General features: G+C 45.0%; 6 protein-coding genes across 6 annotated transcripts; 1 reads left to right on the top strand and 5 right to left on the bottom strand.

Moving 5' to 3' along the window:
• Positions 1-197: 197 nt before the first annotated feature.
• PtA15_10A428 (uncharacterized protein) lies at positions 198-1,152 on the bottom strand (the record flags this gene model as incomplete). The annotated part of the gene is made up of 3 exons (XM_053160602.1): positions 198-294; positions 380-986; positions 1,083-1,152. 3 exons carry the CDS (start codon positions 1,150-1,152, stop codon positions 198-200), a joined length of 774 nt encoding a protein of 257 aa, XP_053024560.1.
• Positions 1,153-1,434: 282 nt separating this feature from the next.
• On the top strand, positions 1,435-2,407 carry PtA15_10A427 (uncharacterized protein; the record flags this gene model as incomplete). The annotated part of the gene is made up of 5 exons (XM_053160601.1): positions 1,435-1,522; positions 1,618-1,736; positions 1,822-2,010; positions 2,089-2,219; positions 2,374-2,407. 5 exons carry the CDS (start codon positions 1,435-1,437, stop codon positions 2,405-2,407), a joined length of 561 nt encoding a protein of 186 aa, XP_053024559.1.
• A 9,170-nt stretch (positions 2,408-11,577) lies between these two features.
• PtA15_10A426 (uncharacterized protein) lies at positions 11,578-13,794 on the bottom strand (the record flags this gene model as incomplete). Its single annotated transcript, XM_053160600.1, has 11 exons — positions 11,578-11,643; positions 11,742-11,801; positions 11,919-12,023; positions 12,095-12,230; positions 12,304-12,518; positions 12,631-12,681; positions 12,755-12,985; positions 13,066-13,177; positions 13,239-13,307; positions 13,368-13,410; positions 13,512-13,794. 11 exons carry the CDS (start codon positions 13,792-13,794, stop codon positions 11,578-11,580), a joined length of 1,371 nt encoding a protein of 456 aa, XP_053024558.1.
• A 49-nt stretch (positions 13,795-13,843) lies between these two features.
• PtA15_10A425 (uncharacterized protein) lies at positions 13,844-14,314 on the bottom strand (the record flags this gene model as incomplete). Its single annotated transcript, XM_053160599.1, has 3 exons — positions 13,844-13,860; positions 13,944-13,982; positions 14,053-14,314. 3 exons carry the CDS (start codon positions 14,312-14,314, stop codon positions 13,844-13,846), a joined length of 318 nt encoding a protein of 105 aa, XP_053024557.1.
• An 855-nt stretch (positions 14,315-15,169) lies between these two features.
• PtA15_10A424 (uncharacterized protein) lies at positions 15,170-17,742 on the bottom strand (the record flags this gene model as incomplete). The annotated part of the gene is made up of 7 exons (XM_053160598.1): positions 15,170-15,381; positions 15,456-15,963; positions 16,072-16,680; positions 16,810-16,962; positions 17,235-17,268; positions 17,356-17,435; positions 17,545-17,742. 7 exons carry the CDS (start codon positions 17,740-17,742, stop codon positions 15,170-15,172), a joined length of 1,794 nt encoding a protein of 597 aa, XP_053024556.1.
• Positions 17,743-18,488: 746 nt separating this feature from the next.
• Positions 18,489-19,606, bottom strand: PtA15_10A423 (uncharacterized protein; the record flags this gene model as incomplete). The annotated part of the gene is made up of 5 exons (XM_053160597.1): positions 18,489-18,624; positions 18,716-18,819; positions 18,900-19,086; positions 19,166-19,378; positions 19,449-19,606. 5 exons carry the CDS (start codon positions 19,604-19,606, stop codon positions 18,489-18,491), a joined length of 798 nt encoding a protein of 265 aa, XP_053024555.1.
• Between the last annotated feature and the right edge of the window lie 1,672 nt (positions 19,607-21,278).

Genomic DNA, 21,278 nt, shown 5'->3' with positions numbered 1-21,278 from the left:
TGCAATGGGAATGTGATGAGAATAAATACTGGGGGTATACAATGATGGTACGGATTTTGGAATGAGGATGCAGTTCGTGATCCAGTAAGCAGATGATTGACAGTCGATAGCTGTTCAGTTATACCAACGCGTGATTTGGTCCCAAGTGATGTTGTTCTATCGGGGAGATGATTATTTGGATTAAGTTCAATTAGGTGCTATTCGGCAGGCGGGATCCCGAGGATTTCTGCCATGGCTTGAGCGCTTCCAGCGGATGAAGCAAGTTTCTTGGAGTTGATAAATTTAGCTCTGGCACTGGTTTTTCGAAAGAAAAAGAGTTAAGTTAGATCGAACGGTGATCAGGAGATGAGTAAACAGCTAAAACAGGGTAGAAACATACGCTACTCTGGGGTTTATTGGTCTTGATATTCTGATGGGGCCCGAAGGGGTTGCCACTATTTCTTCATCGTCATCGACAGGCTGTTCTGGTTCTGGAGTAGACAGAGTTTTCCTTTTCTTAGATTTTTTACTCTTCCGAGTTGATTGTCCCTCTTCCGCATTTTCGAGCTCCGAACATTTGGATTTCTTTTTAGACTTCTTTCGCTTCGTGCTATCCGATGGGCGCGTTTCAGGTTTGGATTTCGATTGATTGAGCCGACTGAGGAGATCATCAAAACCACCACCCTGTGAGACGATAGCAAGCTTTGTGGATTGCTCTGGATCCGGTACGGCCAGTGCAGAAGTTTCGGCTTCCGATTCCACAAAAGATACACCCAGGGAGCCTCGTACAAATCTCGGCGCACCTGACAGATAGGTGCTGGTGGAAGCTTGAGCTGGATTGGCACCAAGACCGGAGGTAGTTGATTTGATGACTGGAAGTATCGCCCCTGGCAGTCGCTTCCAAGTCGATTGGACCGGCTCGGAAGCGGCCGAAGCGGCACCTAGAGTGGTTGTTGATGGTGTCCAGCCCATGGAAGACAGGATCTTGAAACCAGGGTTGGATTCATCTGCCGATGTGGACGTAAACCATCAGCTCAAACTTTGGCCATAAATGTTTCTGCTCATCGAATGTGTGCATCTCAATGGCCGGAATAGTACTCAACTCTTGGCCCACTTCGTATTTCGAGGGTCATCGCCAATTTTCTGTTTGTCCTTGCGACCTGATAAACCCATCGTGGTGGCGCGGACAAGGGGATGGCTGTTTGGTCCAAATGCCACACAAGAGTGAAGTTAAAAATATTATGAAATGCATAGCTGGCCCCCTTTCCGCGCGAGATGCATATAGACCCCCCTCGAAAGCCCCGAGTCCTCGGATGACATGACACCGGACATCACCAGCAGGCCGGTCCTAGTCTCCACGCACCCTTGAAGCCAACCAAACCAATCGAAGAGCTATCCGAAGCGGGACGGCGGAATAATCGAAACCGAATAATCAAACAGGGACCTTCCGTTCAAATGGGCATCGCCTTTTCATCGATATTCGGAAGGATCTCGTCCCTTTTCTCTCGACAGTCTGAAGTTCGGATTCTTATGCTGGGTCTTGGTTAGCCAATTTATGCAGTTCTTGATTCAAGAAATGAACCTGAAGAGATATTGGAAACTGAAGAATATCCCGAACATTTTTCCTCTTTGATCCAGATTCGGCTGGAAAGACAACAATTCTTTATCGGATCCAAATTGGCGAAGTAGTCTCAACAATACCAACGATCGGATTCAACGTCGAGACGGTGCAATACAAGAATATTAAATTTCAAGTGGTTAGTATTCCCTCGAACGGTCCCGTACCAATAAAGATAATTGGACGAGCAAGAAGCATTGACAACTAGTTCCTTGAAAACGCAGTGGGATTTGGGAGGACAGACATCAATCAGACCATACTGGAGGTGTTACTACGCAAACACTCAGGCGGTGATCTATGTGGTGGACTCCAACGATAGGGATCGGCTTCCGATTGCAAAGGCAGAGTTACTGGCAATGTTGAGCGAGGATGAACTGAAAGACGCTCGGTTATTGGTATTTGCAAATAAACAGGTCATTATCTTACCATCGATCAGTAAATAACATGCGGAACTCCTAGAACTGATGTGCCTCCTCTCCGTCCGTTTCTAGGATCAACCAAATGCCTTAACCCCGGCAGAGGTTTCAGAGGGACTGGGGTTGGACACCCTGAAAAATCGCCAGTGGAGTATTTTCAAAGCATGTGCGATCAAAGGGGAAGGTTTGGAAGAAGGACTTGATTGGTGAGCTCATCATTGCTAAGCAATCATCGACGGCAAATGATGATCTGGTGAAATTTGATCGGAAACTAATTTTCCTTGAACACCAACATCTCAATATCATTTGTCATCTACCTGTAACACGGCGTTTCCTCAAAACCAACCTCTGACTGTCCAGGTTGGTCACGGCGCTCCAGAACGAAACGTCATGACTGTCACTCGATATCCGACATGGCCCATCTCATTTTCGTCCAATTCTTCATCTTGTTAGTAGTCACTCCTACCCCCATTCTCCCATTTCGATTGCCAAAACACAACCTCTGACTCTTTTCCACCTTTCAAAATTAGGTCAAACGTAGATTAATGTTTTCATGTTTTTTGTTGTTTTTGTCCGGACATAGTGTTTATAAATCTTTTCTGTGTTTTATTAGAAAAATAATTAATTTGACTCTGACACGCTCGTCCGCATATACATATTCCCAACATGATCTGCTCCCTTTAACAGAATCACGGATTCTGCAAAGTGTTTGCCATAAGCTCATGTTTGCGGCAGTTCTAAAAAAGGATGGCAAAGGGGCCACAGATTTTCCAGATAAAGATTTCTTCACCTAGCCAAACCTTGCTGTTTAAGTTAATGTCATATGACATCTAAGTTTAACTTACACAAACCTATTGCTGAAAATCCCAACAGTCCAATATCTAAACTGCACACCCATAACCAAATAACCAATGCTAGTTCCTAGGGATCCAGTTTTAGTGAAAAATGGATCCTGAAATTCAGGTCAAACCAATGATTTGAGCGTGGGTGGCCCTTGTCACATCCGCAAACAGAAATCAATGGGGGCACAAGGTGGAAATGGGAGGGGCAAAAAAGAGCATTTTTGTTGGTAACAATCATGTGGTTTGGGGGTGGAATCTGGTGCAGAGGTCCAATATATCCAGGAGGGGTCCAATGCGCAGCACGACGGAGTGCGGGGCTTGCTTATGTAATCAGGAGCCACAGAGGTTTAAGTTGGCAATGGTGCGTGGAGTAGGTGCAGATTTGTGCAGCACATGGATTATGGACAAAAGGCTAAGGAAAGCGGAGCACACAACTTATGGTGGACATTTTGTGGCACAGTAGGGGCTAAACTCAAACCAGGCAGGCCAGCGTGGAATGTTTAGTAGCGGTGTGGGGCTGGCGGAAGCCGTGGAAGCTGAAGCAGGCTTAGACCATCCGCACCGGGCGCTAAGTTAGCCCGGATTAGGGCACTTAGTTCGACCCCGCAACCGCATCAGGTTGGATTAACCGGGGATCAACTTGACCCGGAGCTTGGTTTGGAGCTAGTGGGGTATAAATCTAGCCCCCACTAGTCCTCGGACTAACCTATAAAATGAATATGCATCATGCTCAATGGCATGAACTCTATGTGTTTAGGTGCCAAACACATACCATACAGGCACCTAATCACATAATCTCCGATAGCCTCGGACCTCCCAATCTACGCTGATGCGGTCGGCCACTCGGATTAGCTTAGTCCGACCGTAATCCGAGCTAGTTAGTCCAGACTAACTTAGCAACGGATGCGGATGCTCTTAGAGATGGCACTTGGGTACCCGTTTGCGGGTACCCGGCACCCGCCAGCAGGTACCCGGAACACCCGCTCAGCACCCGCCGGTGGGTGCCGGGTGCGGGTGCGGGTGTTCAGTTTTTGGGCAGGAAAAAAACGGGTACCCATCCGGGTACCTGCCCATCTTGGTGGGCCAGATGGATCGGAGGGATCTCTCCACTTGAAGAGGTGGGAGGTGTACATACCACCTCAACCGGAGCGATCCCTCCGCCCAGAGGTGTGTACACCTCCCCTCGACTGGAGGAGTCGTCATCAATATAATTGACAAGGGGAAGCCCCCAAATTTGGGGTTCCAGAGGGTGTTAAAGTTATAGGGGTTTGTAAATCACAGGAGGTGAAAGGCAAAAGGGTAATGTGACAGCTCATAGGAAACGGATTAAATTTTTCAAAACTTTGATGTTGCAATTCCTGGGTGACTATCTGCATAACAGGCATTCAGTCAAAGGAAAGCAAATTTGAAATGAAAACTTGGTAAGAAAACAAAATAGTGCAAACTGGTGAATTAAGTTCAAGTTTTTTGAAGAAGAAACAAAATTTGTGCTGGAAAGACAATTGTTGGGGAAATATTGATGAGGGAAATTCATAAACTCTGAACATGAGAAGAAATTGCTTTCAAATGCGCTTGAAAGGCAGTCCGGACTCGTCTGGGTCAGATAAGAAAGGAATGTGAGGGATAGCTACAGAATCATTAACTCTGTTACCTGATATGACTCTTGCGTGAATCACATTTGGACCCAAGTTTTCCAGAATCAACCTGGTTCCATTACAAAGTCCCATTTTCCAATCAAGGTTCCTGAGCATTATTATTGGCACTCCGCATTTCAGTTGAAGAATATGAGGTGGGGAGCCTGAGATGTTCAACCCTTTGATATACTCTTGCAAATATAGGTTTTGGGGATCATCTTGCACAGAATCAAAGCTTGTGTAAGTTCTTCCCTGAGATGGAATGAATTTTAGAATTCTAGAGTTGATTTGTTCTAAATAAATATTCTTGCAGTCTTATGAGATGATTCAAATCTTGCGCCTGAGAACCCCCATGAATGACCATAGAAGTAGGTGGGTTGATTTTGCTGTTTTATTGAGTGATACCTTCACATCTCCAATGGATAAAAGAAACTTCTGAAATTGTGGATCACCTGATGCACACATATTGGCTGGAAGTTAGATGCTTGCATCAAAAATCTGGGGACATGTTCCCTTCCGCACCACTGGTAAAACCTGACGTAAATAACCTCCAAGTACAATTACCTTGCCACCAAAGGGTTGATCTGAATCCATCAAGTACTGGAGTAATCTCTCTCAGTGTTTACCAATTCAAGGGCATGTCTATGTGTCATTGGGGCTTCATCCCAAATGATAAGCTTTGATTGCCTCAAAACATCAGCCTTTTGAGAATGTTTTGTGATTGAATAAACTGAATTTTGCAGAAGCTTTTGAGGAATTCCAAAATTCAACTGAGCAGTCCTGCCATATTGCATTTTCATAGCTGCAATTCCTGTGGGTTGAGAGAGAATACAAATTAAGATGGTGTGGTTGGGAAAATGTGAGCTCACCACTTCCTGCACCTGTGATAGCAACTATTTGGGTTGATCTGAAATTTTCCAGTAAGCAGTTGTATCAGAAAGTCTTTCCAGATCCCCCTGGACCATCATTAAAGAAGCAAGCGGGTTGTTCTGAATAACATGCATTGATGATCTGATCAAAGGCTGATCTCTTGCATTGTCAATCTGAGATATCCACACGTTGAAGACCATTTTGTAAAAGGATTGGATTGATCACTTCAATCATCTGATTTGTCATGAGTGCATCATCTTGAAATCCCTGATGGATCTCCAGTCTTCAGTCATGTAATGGTAGGAAGAATTCCATAAACACAGAGGGTATGAAGGTTGAAATGTTGCTATAAGTATGCCAAATAAATTTTGCAAATAAGTTGGCATCATTGTTTCATTTGCTTCAGCCATTGTGGCTTCCAAATAATGATCATTTTCCAACAGACCCTGGGCCAAAGAAGCTGAACAAAAACTGTTATAAATTTGTCTTCAAAATGTACAAAGATTCTCAAGAGAGGTTGCACCAGTGACATGATTGAGTAGTAGCCGTAAATGCCATCTTTCTGAATCAGAAGGATAAACTGCAGAAATTCTACCAATTCAAAAACCCCTCTGCCTTGGCTTACATTCTTTGCTTGTGGGGTGCCATGTATAGTACTGGATGTCAAAACAAATTATAGAGAGATAAGTTGCAGATATTTTGCAAGAGAAAATCCTCCAGCATGCTTCTGGAGCTGCTACCCATCAAGAATATCTGAATCTAGTCACCCCATCAATATCTTCTTAACATCCAAGGCTGATTTATCAGAATATTTGTACAGGTATTTGACTGCACAAATTTCTACATTGATGTGACAGTGAAATTTGGCAGATAAGTATGAATTGGAGGGCATGACCCAGAAGTTTTCAATGATAAAGTGGTTATTTCCTCTTGAGATTTTTGGTTCATTGTAAATTCTCCTGTCAAACTGGTAAGAATTTTCATTCATTAGAATTTCAGAGGTGTTGATTTTGGGATTGTTGTTGTGGGTGTTGATGAAATTTCATTTGATTTGGTTTTCTTGCATAATGTTTGGGAAAATGAACATCTGGATTAGAAAACCCTCTTGAAAATTGTTGTGATGGAATGGGAAAATGAAAATCGTGGTTATAAAACCTTCTTGAAGTGTGTTGTGATGGTATGTATTCTCTAAAGTGGCTGGTCTGATGATTACCAAAGTGGCTGGTCTGTTGATTATCAAAGTGGAGGGTCTGTTGATTACCAAAGTTGTTGTCCAAAATTGATCCTGTCCTGGTAGTTTTGTATACATGAAGATGATCTAGATCATTACAAATATGGGAAATCTTGTTAAACCACCTCTTTTTCGGTATTGTGAAAAGAAAATGAAGGGTAAGAAGATGCTCCAAAATGATGTTGCGTTTCTCTGAATCTAGCTTGCTGTTCTGCAGCATAAGCTCTTCTCAATTGTTCATTGGATTGTTGCATTTTTGCAATGAAAAAAGCAAAGGATTATAATCAGAACGGGGAAGTTAATTGAGGTGTGATGAGGAGAATAGTAGTGGGTGGTGTCTGATGAGTGGATTGGTTGGGGGGAACTAACAGCACATTGTGTTGATTTTGTTGTTTATATAATGTGTTAAATTGAAGGTTCAGATGGGTACAATCAGCCATTTTCAAGGTTATAGATGTGTAACCAAGTCCAATGAAGCTTATTGCTTCAAAAGACTTGGTTGTTGGTGTGAAGCCAAGTCTGATGAAGCAGAATTGTTGTGGAAGTGGTTATCAATGACGTTGAAGAAAATTACCCAGGTGTGGATATCTGTCCAAGCAATCTGCACATCCCCAAGGGAACACTGAACGGAGTCAAAGCAATTCTGTTGAACGGAGTCCAGGGATGGAGTATAAATTTATGGGGTCCTTCCAGCAGACTTGGAGTTGTCAAATGTAGATAATGATGATCAATAAGACCCCTTTGTATGGCAGCCTTGTTTTGTGCATTTTGAAAAGAAAATGAAAGGAAAGAAATTGCTGCAACAGATCATTTCCTTTCTCTGAATGTACTTTGCCATTATGCTGCATAAGCTCTTCTCAAATGTTCAATGGATTTTTGCATTTTTGCAATGAAAAATGAAAAGATTTGAGAATCAGAATGGGGAATTTAATTGAGGTGTGAATTGATGAGTGGGACAGTATACTCATCAAAGTGGGTGGTGTCTGATGGTCAGTTGTTGGAGTGTATGTAGCCAAGCCTGATAAAGCAGATTGCTTCAACAGACTCAGTTGTTGGTGTGCAGCTGAGTCTGATGAAGCAGATTTGTAACCGAAGTGGTTATCAATGTGTTCACTTTTACCGGTGACACATCTGGAAGCAAGTCCGTTCAAGCATCCGGTGCTGAACAGAGTCTCTTACAGACATGCAGTTAGGGTGTTCAAAGTTGACTTGCATAAAATAAGGGTGTTCAAAGTTGACTTGCATAAAATCATAACACCATAAAATCATAAAATTCTAAGCTGAAAAAATATGTTGCACCCAAGCACTCAAATTAGAGCAACATTTCTAGAATGGTACATATGAAATCATCACTTGAAAGTTTTATGATTTTATGATTTTATGCATTGAAAATTTTATGATTTCAACTTTGAACACCCTTAATCATAACACCATAAAATCATAAAATTCTAAGCTGAAAAAATATGTTGCACCCAAGCACTCAGATTAGAGCAACATTTCTAGAATGGTACATATGAAATCATCACTTGAAAGTTTTATGATTTTATGATTTTATGCATTGAAAATTTTATGATTTCAACTTTGAACACCCTTAGTACGGATGGGTTGAACGGATTCCGTTAAACTTACAGGCACGCCGTACAAAGTTGTGGGCGTGCCGCGTCGCCATTCCATTCCAGAAGACTGGCACACATATTTCAGAGACACAGAGCTGGCTGCTGAGCCTTGAGGGAGTCCGTTCAAGCAGTCTGATTTGAACTGCAATGTTGATGTCTCACCCAAAGCTGCTTGAACGGACTCCTTAATACAAAAAGAGCTTCAACACCGGTGTTACATGCATACACCACGGGTGCACCAAAAGTTTTTGGCATAGTTATCAAAACCAAATTGATTGGATAGTGGTTGTCAGAACCAAATTGGTCTGAATCTGCTTTGTGGGCAAATTCCGTTGCCAGAAAGGTCCCAAAAACCGTACGTGAGAGAAGGAGCATCCAAATGGTTTCCAAAACCATTTCAAATGGTTCCCAAAACCATTTCAAATGGTTCTGGAAATATTTTTCAAACCAAATTGGTTTCCAAAATATTTTTAAAACCACCTCAGGTGGTTCCAGAAATATTTTAAAAATATCTGAAAATGGTTAGTCCGACTCGTTCTTCAGGACGTCCGGACTCAATTAAAAAAAATATTCTGAAAACCAATCAAACTGGTTTTCCAAATATTTTGTTGCACCTGTGGTGTACCAACGCTGGCGTTACTTGCATGACATAAATTTGTACAGGATATTGACGCCGGCGTTACTCGCATGACAGATAACTGTACAGGTTTGTTTGGCCCCCAGAGGCTATTCCTTTAGTTATATTTAGATGGCTGGGAGGACTCCCTCCCAGTCATCGATATAATCAATGGCTCGATGGCTGGGAGGACTCCCTCCCGGCCATTGCGATGAGCTTGCTGACTGTGGTAATCCCTCCCGGTCAGCGAGTGTATGTATTGCTGACCGGGAGGGATTTCTCACCGGCAGTGAGTATATCAGAGCGGGTAACCGCCCCTGCACCCGGCACCCGCCAGCAGGTACCCGGTACACCCGCCGAGCACACGCCGGCGGGTGCCGGGTGCGGGTGCGGGTGTTGAGATTTTGCAAAATTTCAGGCGGGTACCCGCACCCGCAGTGAGTACCCGGGTGCGAGAGGCCATCTCTAAGCAGGCTACATCACCGGACATAGCTAGAGGTGGCAAGTGGAGCCCCAGCACCAAAGGGTTGGCAGAGGTGTGGATGGTGGGAAAAAATAATTCAGGCAATCAGCAATGGCAAGTGGCGGAGGCAACAGATGTTTGGAAGATGTGAGTGAGAGCAGAGCTTGGAGGATGATGCAGGCAAGATGGGAAAGAAGGATATTAGATTTATCCCTATTTGAAATAGGGATCCTCACATTTTTACAGACATATATTGAAGTGAGGGTCCTTAATACTACTTCTTTTTACTACGGACTGTTATTTTTGATGTTAATGGGAATTATGATTAACTATTGTGATATTCATTAAGCTCCTTTAATTTTTCTATGGTGCTGTACAGTCACTGGACAGAAACATTAGTACCCCCAAAAGCTCATTCTAGAAGGCCAACCCACAAACTTGAAGTCATGAGGATTTGAGAACAAGTGTTTAAAATGACTTCAGAAGAATGAAGATAACAAAATAAAGAGTATTTGGAACATCACAAAAATTACAAAATTGCTTGATAATCAGAATCAATAGATTGACATGTGAAATGAAAGATAATAAATGAAAAAATGAAGTCCAAAATCCATTCTGAAATTTGGTGAAAACACATCAAACACTGGTATTTTGTTGGCTGTAGTACAGTTTTGTACTTTTTCATGTGTTTTTGCTGCCCACAAAATTCCAGAATGGATTTTGGACTTCATTTTTTCATTTATTATCTTTCATTTCACATGTCAATCTATTGATTCTGATTATTCATTATTTTTTTGGAATGCTATTGAAGATTTTCCAAAATCATCATTTAATGCAAGCAATTTTGTAAGTTTTGTGATGTTCCAAATACTTTTTATTTTGTTATGTTCATTCTTCTGAAGTCATTTTACACACTTGTTCTCAAATCCTCATGACTTCAAGTTTGTGGGTTGGCCTTCTAGAATGAGCTTTTGGGGGTACCAATGTATCTGTCCAGTGACTGTACAGGGGGGAGTAGCTTTCTAAATTCTATGCAGCAGTGTTGCTTCTTTTGCAGTGGAAATTAGTTTATTTGCTTATTGAAGCAGAGTTCAAGGAGGTATTTCTACATCTGAGATTTATCCTGAAAAGGATGGGATGGACCAGTCACTTTGTACCAGAGCACAACTCTTCCCTTTCACAGTTTTTCTGCTGCACAGTTAAAGTTTGAAAGTAGAATCAACTTTAGAAGAAAGGTTGGCTGGGTAGGGAAACTCCTTGCCTACAAAATCTGTGACCCCATGGGCTGTTGTCATTCTATTTCAAACTGCTGTCAGTGTAATGATGTTTCCATACAAAAATATTGGCTTTATTTCTTGAGGGGACCAGCACAGTGCAAGTGAATCACTAGAAGTTCCTGAGCGCCACCTGGCCTCTGGTTGTCAATTGATTTTTCCTGGTGATTGTAACTTAAGGAATATCTTATTTGAACCAATGTCAAGCCTTCTAGTTTCAGCTTCGACTGTTGATTTGTCCCAATAAACGCAAGTGCAAGCGGCCTCCCGCTGCGCTTGCGCTAAACGTAGCGATTCCCCGCTTCTTTTCCAAAGTTTTCAGCGCAAGCACAGCAGATTCCTATCCAGGATGTGGATGACTTCCGGTCGAGATCTCCGGGCCTCCCAGAAGTGAGCTAGAGCCCAAAAAGCCAGATTTCCCTGCAAAAATTTAGACTTTTTGGTTCTAAATCAACATCTGCGGGGGTCCCAGATTGCACGGGAAGTCCTCCAGTAGGTGAAATCATTTTTGAAGAGTGTGGAGGTCGCCGAGAGCTACCGGGCCCCGGCATCCGTGCCCGGGCCTCCAGTTAATTTCCCCAATCTTTCCTTCTATTCTCTCATCAATCTTCCCCTTGTGATTTGCTCATTGGGATATAAAGTTTGTAGCACATCTTATAACCTCATCTGCCCCCATGTTGGCCTTCTTGATGGGCACATGGCTGTGAAGAAAATTACAGTCGGACTTATAACACAGCCCTCTTTAAGCGCGGATGCATCGGTCAATTAGAATCCAAACACAGAAAAATGAAGCCAAGGGCTCTTCTCCCGCCACGGTTGCTTTCTTGGCTGAGCAAGTGGTTCTGAAACAGTTACAACAGATTGATTACAAAAAAAGACCATTTTAATCAAAGCATTGTACATCCAACTAGCGAAGATGCAGTGCATATACCGCCAGTTATGTAAAGGAATTCAGGTGCGATTGCGTGCCTGATCCGAACTCTATCACGTGCAAACATGGACTCAAGGGCGGGCTGATTTACAGACGAGATTTTGTGTTAGAATGCTTCTTGACAAATGTTTCAGAGACTTTCCTTCGCTGGACCTGCAATCGTTCAAAAATAACATGAAAATCAGTCCATGAAACCCCCGAGATATGAGGATGGTTAATGATAAGGGAGTTGTCGACTCGAGTTCGCTTACTTTTCCAGTTGCAGTTTTGGGGATCTGATCCACCACCAAGATCTTCTCTGGGATTTTGAACTACATGACCCATTGCAAAACCGCAAGCGAAGTCAAAAATTAGCGCATGGAAACACAAGGCGGCCTTACCTTGGCTCTACAAGAGTTGAAGCAAGAGACATAAGAGGATAGCCAAACCTTGCCGAGCTTTTGAGATAATGCGTGGCGGAGTTCCGGTTCAGACGGGACTCTTTTAGATGATTGTTTTCCTAATACGACAGCTGCCCACGGGACTTCCCCATACTAAACGGCCCGAAAAGCGAGTTTAGAAGACAAGTCACATAATTACGGGGGAGGGAATAGAAGGGTCACACCTTTTGGTCTGGGACTCCGAAGGCCACGGCTTCCACAACGCCTTCGATCGATAACAGAGCCCCGTCGAGTTCGACCGGCGAGATCTTCTCCCCGCCTCGATTGATCAGCTCCTTAATCCGACCAGTCAGGGTCAAACTGAACAAAGCACATCAATCAAAACCGGGGAAAAGGTTTCCTTTGAAGGGGGAGGCAAAGGAACACGACCTACTACCCATCGGCGTCGATTTTTCCTCGATCTCCTGTCCGAAAGTATCCCCCGGGCGCAGTAAATGAACTCTTGTTCGCCGTCGCATTGTTGAGGTAACCTGCCGTCACACTCGGCCCTCGGATGCACACTTCACCCTCTTCAACTTCTTCTTCCTTGTCGAATTTCAATATTTTCATTTCTATTCCAACGGGTTTCCCAACGGATCCAGGCTTCCTCTTTAAGACCAAAAAAATCGTATCAAAGTGTAAGGTAAAGATATCTTTGATGAGTATCCTGCTCGTCACTTGGAGTGAAAAAAGAAGAAAAAAATCAACCGAAGTACTCAACAATGGCCGGCGGAAGTGGATTTGATGTCATTTGGTGAGTAGCTTCCGTCATCTGAAAAAAGCAGCAGCGAAGATTAGAGAGCTAATAAACAACTGGAATTGTGGTTGCTGGGTGTAGAATTCACAGCATAGGCCTCGAGAACAGGCGCTTGAAATGTACGCTCGAGCTGGGCGTGGGTTGTAGGACTGAGTGCCGACGAACATGAGCGGATAAACCTGATTTTGGGCAGGGGCGAAGGAGGAGGGAGTCTCAGCAGGATCTGGTGGATTGTGGGCTTTTGGAACATTGTTACTTCAGCGATCAAGACGAGACATCTGACAAGAAGCACTAAGGCACTCACAACCGCTGTATACCACTGCAGGACGATCCCCGAACACCAAATTAGCTGTAGATCCATCCACATTGATTTGGCGGGTTTGAGATCATGATGCTTACATTCGCATTGCTGAGCACAAACTCAGACCAGAATGTCCGCGCGGCAAAGCGAGGCGGGATAACGCATGACCCGCTGGCAGCAAGGGGCGAAAGCAACCCGGCAAGCAAGCCGCTGTGTGAACCAAACACTGTTAACAGATGTCGTGATCCGGGCAATGAGGAAAATAACATACTGCACGTGGAAAAGAGGCATAACCAAGAACGATCTGTCTTTCGACGACAGGTTGTAGGTTTTTTGAATGCTAAACAAGGAGTTGGATGTCAATGAACCCGCCGGCCCGCTTGGGTCACTATGAACTTACTTGCGCGTGGTGGAAATCATGTTTTTGTGGGTAAGCGGCACGGCTGCAACTCGAGGATTGAAGCCATAATATCAGTATTCGACGCCCGAGGCTCATAAAATCATAAAATGAGGCGCGATTTCGGGAACGGTGACTTCAACGGACCTTTAGGTCTCCCCGTTGTTCCACTGGTATGGAGCAGCAAGAGCACATCATTTTCGCACGGCGCCCGGGTCTGCTTCCTGGATAGTCTGGCGCTCAGGTGCGGCGAACCGCCGGTGAACTCTATCGCACGGGTCGTCGAGTTGAAGTACACTTCAGCAATCGGGATGTTGAGTTTGCGCGCCGCCAAGACGGCGCCTGGGACGGTCGCCGTCGAGCTTAGGTCGCCCTTGTGCACGAGCAACAGCTGCGAATCCGAGTCTCTGCTCGGATTCGGCACTCGCATGCTCTATCAGTCCCCATAGAATCGCCTGGAGACAGTCAAAATAAGATGCTCACGACAGATAGAACTCTGTTTTTTTTTCGTGACCGAAATTTTAGAAGGAAAATGGTTAGTCATCAATCTTCCAGTTTCTCAGATAATTTACAGCTTACCTGCTTCGTCTTGAGTATACCCCGGGTTAAGAGGTGCGGCTGCCGAAGATAAAAAAGGGCGTTATTCTCAAGATGTACCTGAAATAAGGGAGAGAAAAAGGGTTCTGACCGATGAAAGAGTTCTGGGCCAACGCAAGGAAGGCGGCGACGAACTCGAGCGAGTTGGTGAGGCTGAGACTGACGGTAGTTTGGGGTGGCCCGAAGCTGCCGAGCTGGGCGGCAAGACTGGCGGTATAGTCCTTGAGTTCCTTGTAGCAGATCGACAGCGGGAGCTCGGAGGCCAGGAGTGCCGAGGGTGGCAGCAGGATCGCTGGCCGATGCGGGTGCGGCTGGGATTGGAAGAGGTAGGACGGCAAGGTGGATGCGGCCATCGTAGGAATCCGGCCGGTGATGTCATACACCAGCTCGCTGCCGGCGCAGAAGACATGGTGTGTCGGAGCCCGGGGCCTCCCCGGGAGCCCCGAGCCCGGATGTGAAGAGTCGATTTAATTTTCACCATCACCATCAGACTCTCCACTAGTTGTGCTGCTCGAGTGCGGCCTAGGTCTGGAAGAGTCAGTTGTCCATCGGCGCGCTAATGGTCTATGTCGCCTGCAGTGAATGGCCAACTCACAGCTGGCTGGACATCATCTCTAATCTATGCTACCGCTACCCTTGTATGTGTGTCCAAGAATGAGAAGGAACGAGACCGGAGCTGACTGATCAAGTCCCTCGCTTCGAATTGGCCCTGGGCGAGCCTGGGACGACGCTTCGCGCCAGCCTGAATATGTACATCAAGGTCAACGCTGTCCCTGCAGACGGAGAAAGCCGAAGCACAACAGTCCTTGAGTTGCAAAAATTGCCCACATAGCATCTTGATCTTTGCACTCTTTTTAAATTTCATACCCATGGACCATAGGGTTGAAACTAAACCAAACTATGCTCATCTACAGAGGCAGTAAAAGTTCTCAAACACCAGCTGTCTACAATCTTGTGATTTTTTACGGAGCAATCTGGTACACGTGTTTGTTTTCCTTGGCATCCTGACTGATAGTTGAGTGGCTGAATACAGCGAATAAATGCAACACTTGGGAGTCGAATATCAAGAGAGAAAACACAAGCGTTGAAGATTGCACTGCAGTTGATACGTGCTCTAGAGACGCAAGACAGAAAGAGCCGCCAGTCAGATGTTGTTATTTCCATCTAAACAGCAAGACATTCTCTTGCGAGTCCAGATTCAATTGATTCTAATTAAGGGGGAAGATTGGACTGAATTTTAATAAAATAGGACCATGAGTTTCTAGGGTGGCATCGATGGCGCCTTGGAAAGCGACATTGCTCAAGTTTTTGTTGGCCCACAAGTCGCGCACTGCGTATCGCACTCGGGTCATTTGTTTTATTCTCGGACTCTTTTGGAGGGTCTTCAGCTTGCTCAAGCTAATCTGTACCTTGGCTGGTTCTAGTTGAGTAAAATTTCAGGAAGGAACAGAGTCAGCGATCAAAATTTGTCCGGGATTAAATGCTCTGACTCACTATCCTCATCGATTTGTTCACCGGCATTAACAACTGCCACGTAGATATCACCTTGACCCTGCTCGAGTACCCAAGTTTGGAGAATCCATGGATCGGGGTTTACACCCTCAGACTCAGTGGTCGAGCGCGTTCGGAGATGGGTCGATTTTTCGTTTGCGCTAGCTTTCATGCAAGACTGGTAGAGATTGTCGGAGTTGTCGACTTTTTGTTTCAAGCCGGACTCGACTACCAATTGGCGTTTTAGGGCCATTTCGTCACAATCACTGGCAATTATCTGGTAAGCTTCTGTGACTTCGTTAACTCCAAGCTGGTCTACCGAGTTCAACCGCTGGCCTAATGGTTGCGCAGTGGTTGTTCGAGTGCCATAGGCTTTGGGATCATATCCGTCTAATCTAGCTTGCTTGGTGGATGCTATAATTGCTACCTTGAGCACTTCGGGGTTCTTCACCAACGCCTTTCTAGCCTCCGGTAATTTTGTTAGATCATCTCCCAGGTAGATTACCGAGCCCTGGTTGAACAGAGCATATAATCGAGAGTTAGGAGTTATGTATTCATGAAAAAAAGGCCAAGACATAAAACTAGGAAGACATAAAACTAGGTACGAATGCGGACGTACAGACATCGCCCAGATGGTGATCATAGTCTTGCACTCGGCCACCGTCATGTCGCTGATTAGGATCGAATCGAGGTCCCGGATTCCTTTCCATTCACGGTTTGCGTCAACAGAGGACCAGAGTGCGGATGTCTTGACACTTCTGATGACCCGGTAAAAACTTGTTGTCATTGTCCCGACGTATGCCTCAATATCCTGTTCGATTCGGAAGCTGTCTGCGTATTTATCCATGGTCGAACCGGCAACGGTTGGGATTTTCCAACTAACCGCCAACCAAATTGGTTCTCGACCCTGTTTCTGCCACTTCTGTTGATACATATCGTCGATGGCCTTCCTCCAGGCCATCAGGTCGCCTGTGGTATTATATTTCCACCATTCGACTGGGTCCACTCCGGAGCCAGGTACGACGCCAGCCAACTTCACAAAACTAACACCCCAGCTGTAGAGGCCATCGACCACGCTGTTGATATACATCTGGGCACCTGGGTGACTGTAATTCAATGCCAAACCAGTATTAAAAGCATTTGGCATCATTCGATTACATCCTAAAGCTTCTCTATCCGGGCATTGTATGATTTGATTGGCGGTGTATTTGGTGTTCATTACTACGGCCTGGTTGACAAGGATAGAAAGACAGACACTCTTCAGCAAATTGATGCTCCGGTGTTGTATCTTGTGGCCGCTTTTGATTTTTTTTTCTTCGACTTTATCATTTATCAACTGAGAAGAAGAAATGTTTACTTGGTCGTTAACCGCTCTGGAATCTATCCCCGGCAGGTAGAATAGACCCAGCTTGAGCTTCCTCTGGGCTAGATAGCTCGATAAATGTTCGATTCCGCTTGGGAACTTGTCATGGTTCAGTACTGTTCTACCGTACTTGTCGACTGCGTCATCCTAAGACAAAAAAAGCGTTTCAGCTTGAATGTTAATCTTTGAGAGGGAGAATGTAATTATGTATGCGGATCAATGGTGATGGATGTTTTCAACGGCAGATAACAGCTTGATGCTTGATCGACCTTTCGGTTGCTTCGCATGTTACCCCACCTACTTGGTCATTCGCGGTATGCCGACGTATATTTTGGGATGCACTGAGGGTAATTATTGAGGGAAAAGTGAAAAGAAATTATGCTTGAAAAAGCGCCATAATCCAAATACTTTTACTCAACTTGCCAGCCTGAGTCTAAATTGATCCGATCATAGCTAAAAGAAATTGCCAACAACAATGAGCAAGTTCGTGGTTCACAAAGCAGAAAAAAGTATTAAAAAGAAAGCAAATGTTCAACGTACCCTAAATGAGAAAACTCCTTGAACATTACATCCGCCTGGGCTTTGATGTTTTTTTCGTTTAGCCAGTCGTATCCATAGCCCTTTTTTTTATAGTGACAAAAAGGCGCATAATCGTAAAAGGTGATCAGGTTTGTAGACACTGAAATAGAAACACGTTCAATGGGCACTACGAAGTACGACTAATCACACCTTGCCCTTGTTAGCTTGCAAGCTCCAAGACGACCACCCAAAATAAGTACTCGTAGCCGCGCTGAGAGTATTGGTTTGCGGATCAGCTTTTGTGAGAGGTTGCCCTGGTGGAGATGCTTGGGGAGAGCCATGGGCTTGATGGTGGATGGCAACTGTCAAAAGTACAAGCAGGGAACGCGCCTGAAAGATTGTGAGCATCTTCTGCCCAGTAATCAAGTGGAAAAGAGATGGTGAAACGTCTGTGTATTGTAGGATTCGGAACGCGAGGATAAATAAGGTCGGGGAAGGGCAATCGTCTTCAGGTTATCGTGAAGATGTCTGATGAAGGGTTATGAACCATTGGGCCCGGGCAATGAAAGAGAGAGGGCAAGAATACCTCATGTACAGATATGTAATGTACATTTCTTGCATACAACATGCTGACAGCCAGGCGCACTTTATGAGGACACCTCGGAGTCACAATCATTGTTCAGTCAAGCACGATGTTCTCTGATGGCGGACGCCACCAAGTCCAACTTGATTACGATTGAAGAGGTTGCCGTAGAATACAACCTGATCGACCGCAAGGGAATCGGATTCCTTCCGATCGAAGAGTTGACAGTGACACAAGCTCATGGACCGCGACTTGATCAATTGGGAGGGATTCACAAAGCCCGCGCGGCGCGAGCACCGCCGCACCCCTGAAGATTGGAAACGACCTACCCAATAGCCTGCTTATATGAAATATACAGGCCATGGGAGGTCTCCAGACCTCATGGATCCTGGTAAATTCAACATTTTGCAACATCTTTTTTTCCCAGTACATATGTATGTACCAGGAATTTTTTTGCATTCAATTATCAGGAATCTGATTGCAAGATAAACTGCATATAAAAGAAACTATCCACTGATTTCTTGCTCAGAAACATAAAAAGTGTTTCAACTTTAAGTGAACAGATGTTGCTTTACATTTTATCCTCAATTGCTTTTGTTGCTTTAATCAGTTTCCTGACGGTCCTGATCAATCCAAACAAGGTAATCTTATATCCATGCCGGCGATTTTCCCAGCCCAATTCGAGGGGGAACCGTTCCTCTTTATACCTAAAAAATCAGACGAGCCAAATGGGTGTACATTAATTCCCTATTCCGAACACACTTGTTTTGCCGTGGAGTATCACTTTGAATGGCGCACCATATCCTGAGCCAGTCAGCTCTTGCACATATCTCTCGGGCATACAAGGGCGAACTTTTGTCCGCAAATGCCTGGAGAGCTAGCGCCGCTTCTCCTATTCCTAACTAAAAAGATTGAGAAAAAAGTCCGTAAGCGCATGATCAGTGTATCTCTGATCTATGCGCAGTCAAAGAGGCCATTTTACCAGATGGATCCTGAACTTCGGTTGCTGGGGAAGAAAAGTGGTCAGTCTGTCTTCCAGCTCCACTCTCTTCTTCGCAAAGTCCTCCAAGGTAATCATATTCTCCGCCGAATCCTGCCCTGGTGGATAGTAGATCCCATCAATGAACTTGTCTACCAACTCGCACTGTGGGTTGAGGGAGTCGCCCTCGCTAAGAAAACAAAGGAAACACCAGGCTCAATCAGTATGAGCTGCGGTGCGTTTCCCCAAGTTGAGAGATAAATTATTACCTTGCATTATATCTGGTGATGCTAGCATCATGCTCGATCACCCCATGTTTTTTGAGATGTTTGAGGGCAAAGCCTCCGCTGCGTATGGTGCCCAGGCGCAAGTTTGCGGCCAGGACGAATAGAAAAGCGAACGGAAAGCTGAGATTGTAGCAAGTGCGCAACGCCTTCACGAGCTGGAAAAAGGGGAGCGGGTCCTCGTCGTCGTGCGGCTTCCTAACGAAAATTTTGGACGTCAGTCTCTGGGGTGCGGGTAGTACTAGTGGGCACTGAGCCGTCGACTTGCAGATATGAATGGTTGATCATGGCTGCTATGGCGGGGCAGGGACAACCCATGGTCCTTTGGCAATATCCATGCTCTTCTTCAGGCGTTGACTTGATCCCCATAGCCTCCCCCTCACCGCTTCGAAGTAACGGATCAGTTTCTGAGAAAATACAACTCATGGTTTTTTCAAGTTAGACCCTGAGCAGCGATGAGGAAGGACGAATGAAATACTAATATTTTGACCTCTGACCTGCAAGATATGGAGGGAGATATATATCGTTGAGAAAGATTGGTGTAACTGAAACTTGCCCCCTAGTGACAAACCTGATAATCCACGATGCAAATATGTACTCGGTTCAGGACCACATTCCTAGTTGGTTTGTGATCTGAAAATTTTCATCGCTGGTCTTTCGAATGATCAACCCAACCTGATCGAGCTCTCCTTTTTCTGCAGATCTATTTGCTTATCAGGTGTCTCGGTTACCTGCCCTATGCAATGTTCCGCCCTACGTAGCAAAGATCCTATGTATGAAGGGAGCCAGTTGTTCCAATTCATCCTCCTTGCCTGACCTCCACTGCAAAAAAAACTGTGTCAACTGTGAGCAGTTGACATGTGGTAACTCTGAGGAAGCTTGTGGTGTTACACCAGCCTTACTCAAGGTTTGACTCAACCCAAGCTTCAATGCACAGTCACTGGGCACCTTGCACAGTGACTGTGCCAACAAAGGCACTTGCGCATCCAGGTGGAGTTACAATGGCAGCTTGACTCAAGTATCCTGCGTGTCAACTGCAAGCAGTTGACCAAGTTTTTTTTGCAGTGCTCCGCATCTCCAAGTACTACATCGGTGGGCCAGCTACGCTACATACTAGTACGGTTTAGCGTAGCAAAACGTAGCTGAATTCAGCCAGCTCTTACCGTAGCGTTAGCGCAATCCCGCCGGCTCTGCGCTAACGCTACGCGCACAGGGCTCAAAAAAGCGCCCGCTACGCTGCGCTACAGCGGTTTGGAGGACTGTTTTGCCGCTAACAGCGCTGTAGCGTAGCGTAACGCAGCGTAGCGGCGTTAGCGGCGCGCTTCAGACAAAAGTGGGTGCTGTTGCCGCCGCTGCGCTAACGCTAAGTGGCCTTGTGGCGTAGTGTAGCGTAGCGGCCCACCGTGGTCCTTACCGAGCGCATTCTTGGTGTGGATGTGCAATGGCACATCTCAGTATCAAGCCTTTGCAGTGTGGCACTTTGGAGACCAAAACAGAAGTTAGGAGAAAAATTCCTGAAGGATTGAAGGAGCAAAGCTTGGATAGAAAAACCTGAGGTTTTATGTTTGTACAGTGGGTTATCAGAAGTTCTAGACACCACATTTTTCATTGCAGAAGCTCAGTCCACAGACCAGAAGTCATGAGAGTGGCTGGAGAGGTGGAAAATAAGTTCCCCAGAGTGATTATGAAATAAAAAAAGGAAAAGTCAAAAAATGAAGCTAGTTGAGGCCAGAAATTGTCTGATTTCTTGCAAATTTCTCAGAATATTCAACGCTTCAACCCAAGGAGAGAAGATTGGAGAGGACAGACAAGAATGATAAAAAATTGGACAAAATCCCCTGCAAAAGCTCATTTGAAGTGGATGTCACAAAGCCCCTGTGAAACTTCTCAACTCGCCATGAGGCTGCTGGCTCTTCATGTCCCTAGATATTTTCATCAATGCGATGCGATAATTTCTCCCGGAGGACTTGATAAACGAATGAATCTGATTGGAAATAATAGTAAGTCTAACAATTTCTCCATTCATTCCAACTGAATCACTAGGGCTACCACAGGATTGAAGTTGCTGATTGAATGTCGTGTTTGTGGTACCAGCACT

This window comes from Puccinia triticina, chromosome 10A (genome assembly GCF_026914185.1).
Source record: "Puccinia triticina chromosome 10A, complete sequence".
In the NCBI taxonomy this organism is placed as follows: Eukaryota; Fungi; Basidiomycota; class Pucciniomycetes; order Pucciniales; family Pucciniaceae; genus Puccinia; species Puccinia triticina.
This window is presented reverse-complemented; position numbering and strand designations above follow the sequence as displayed.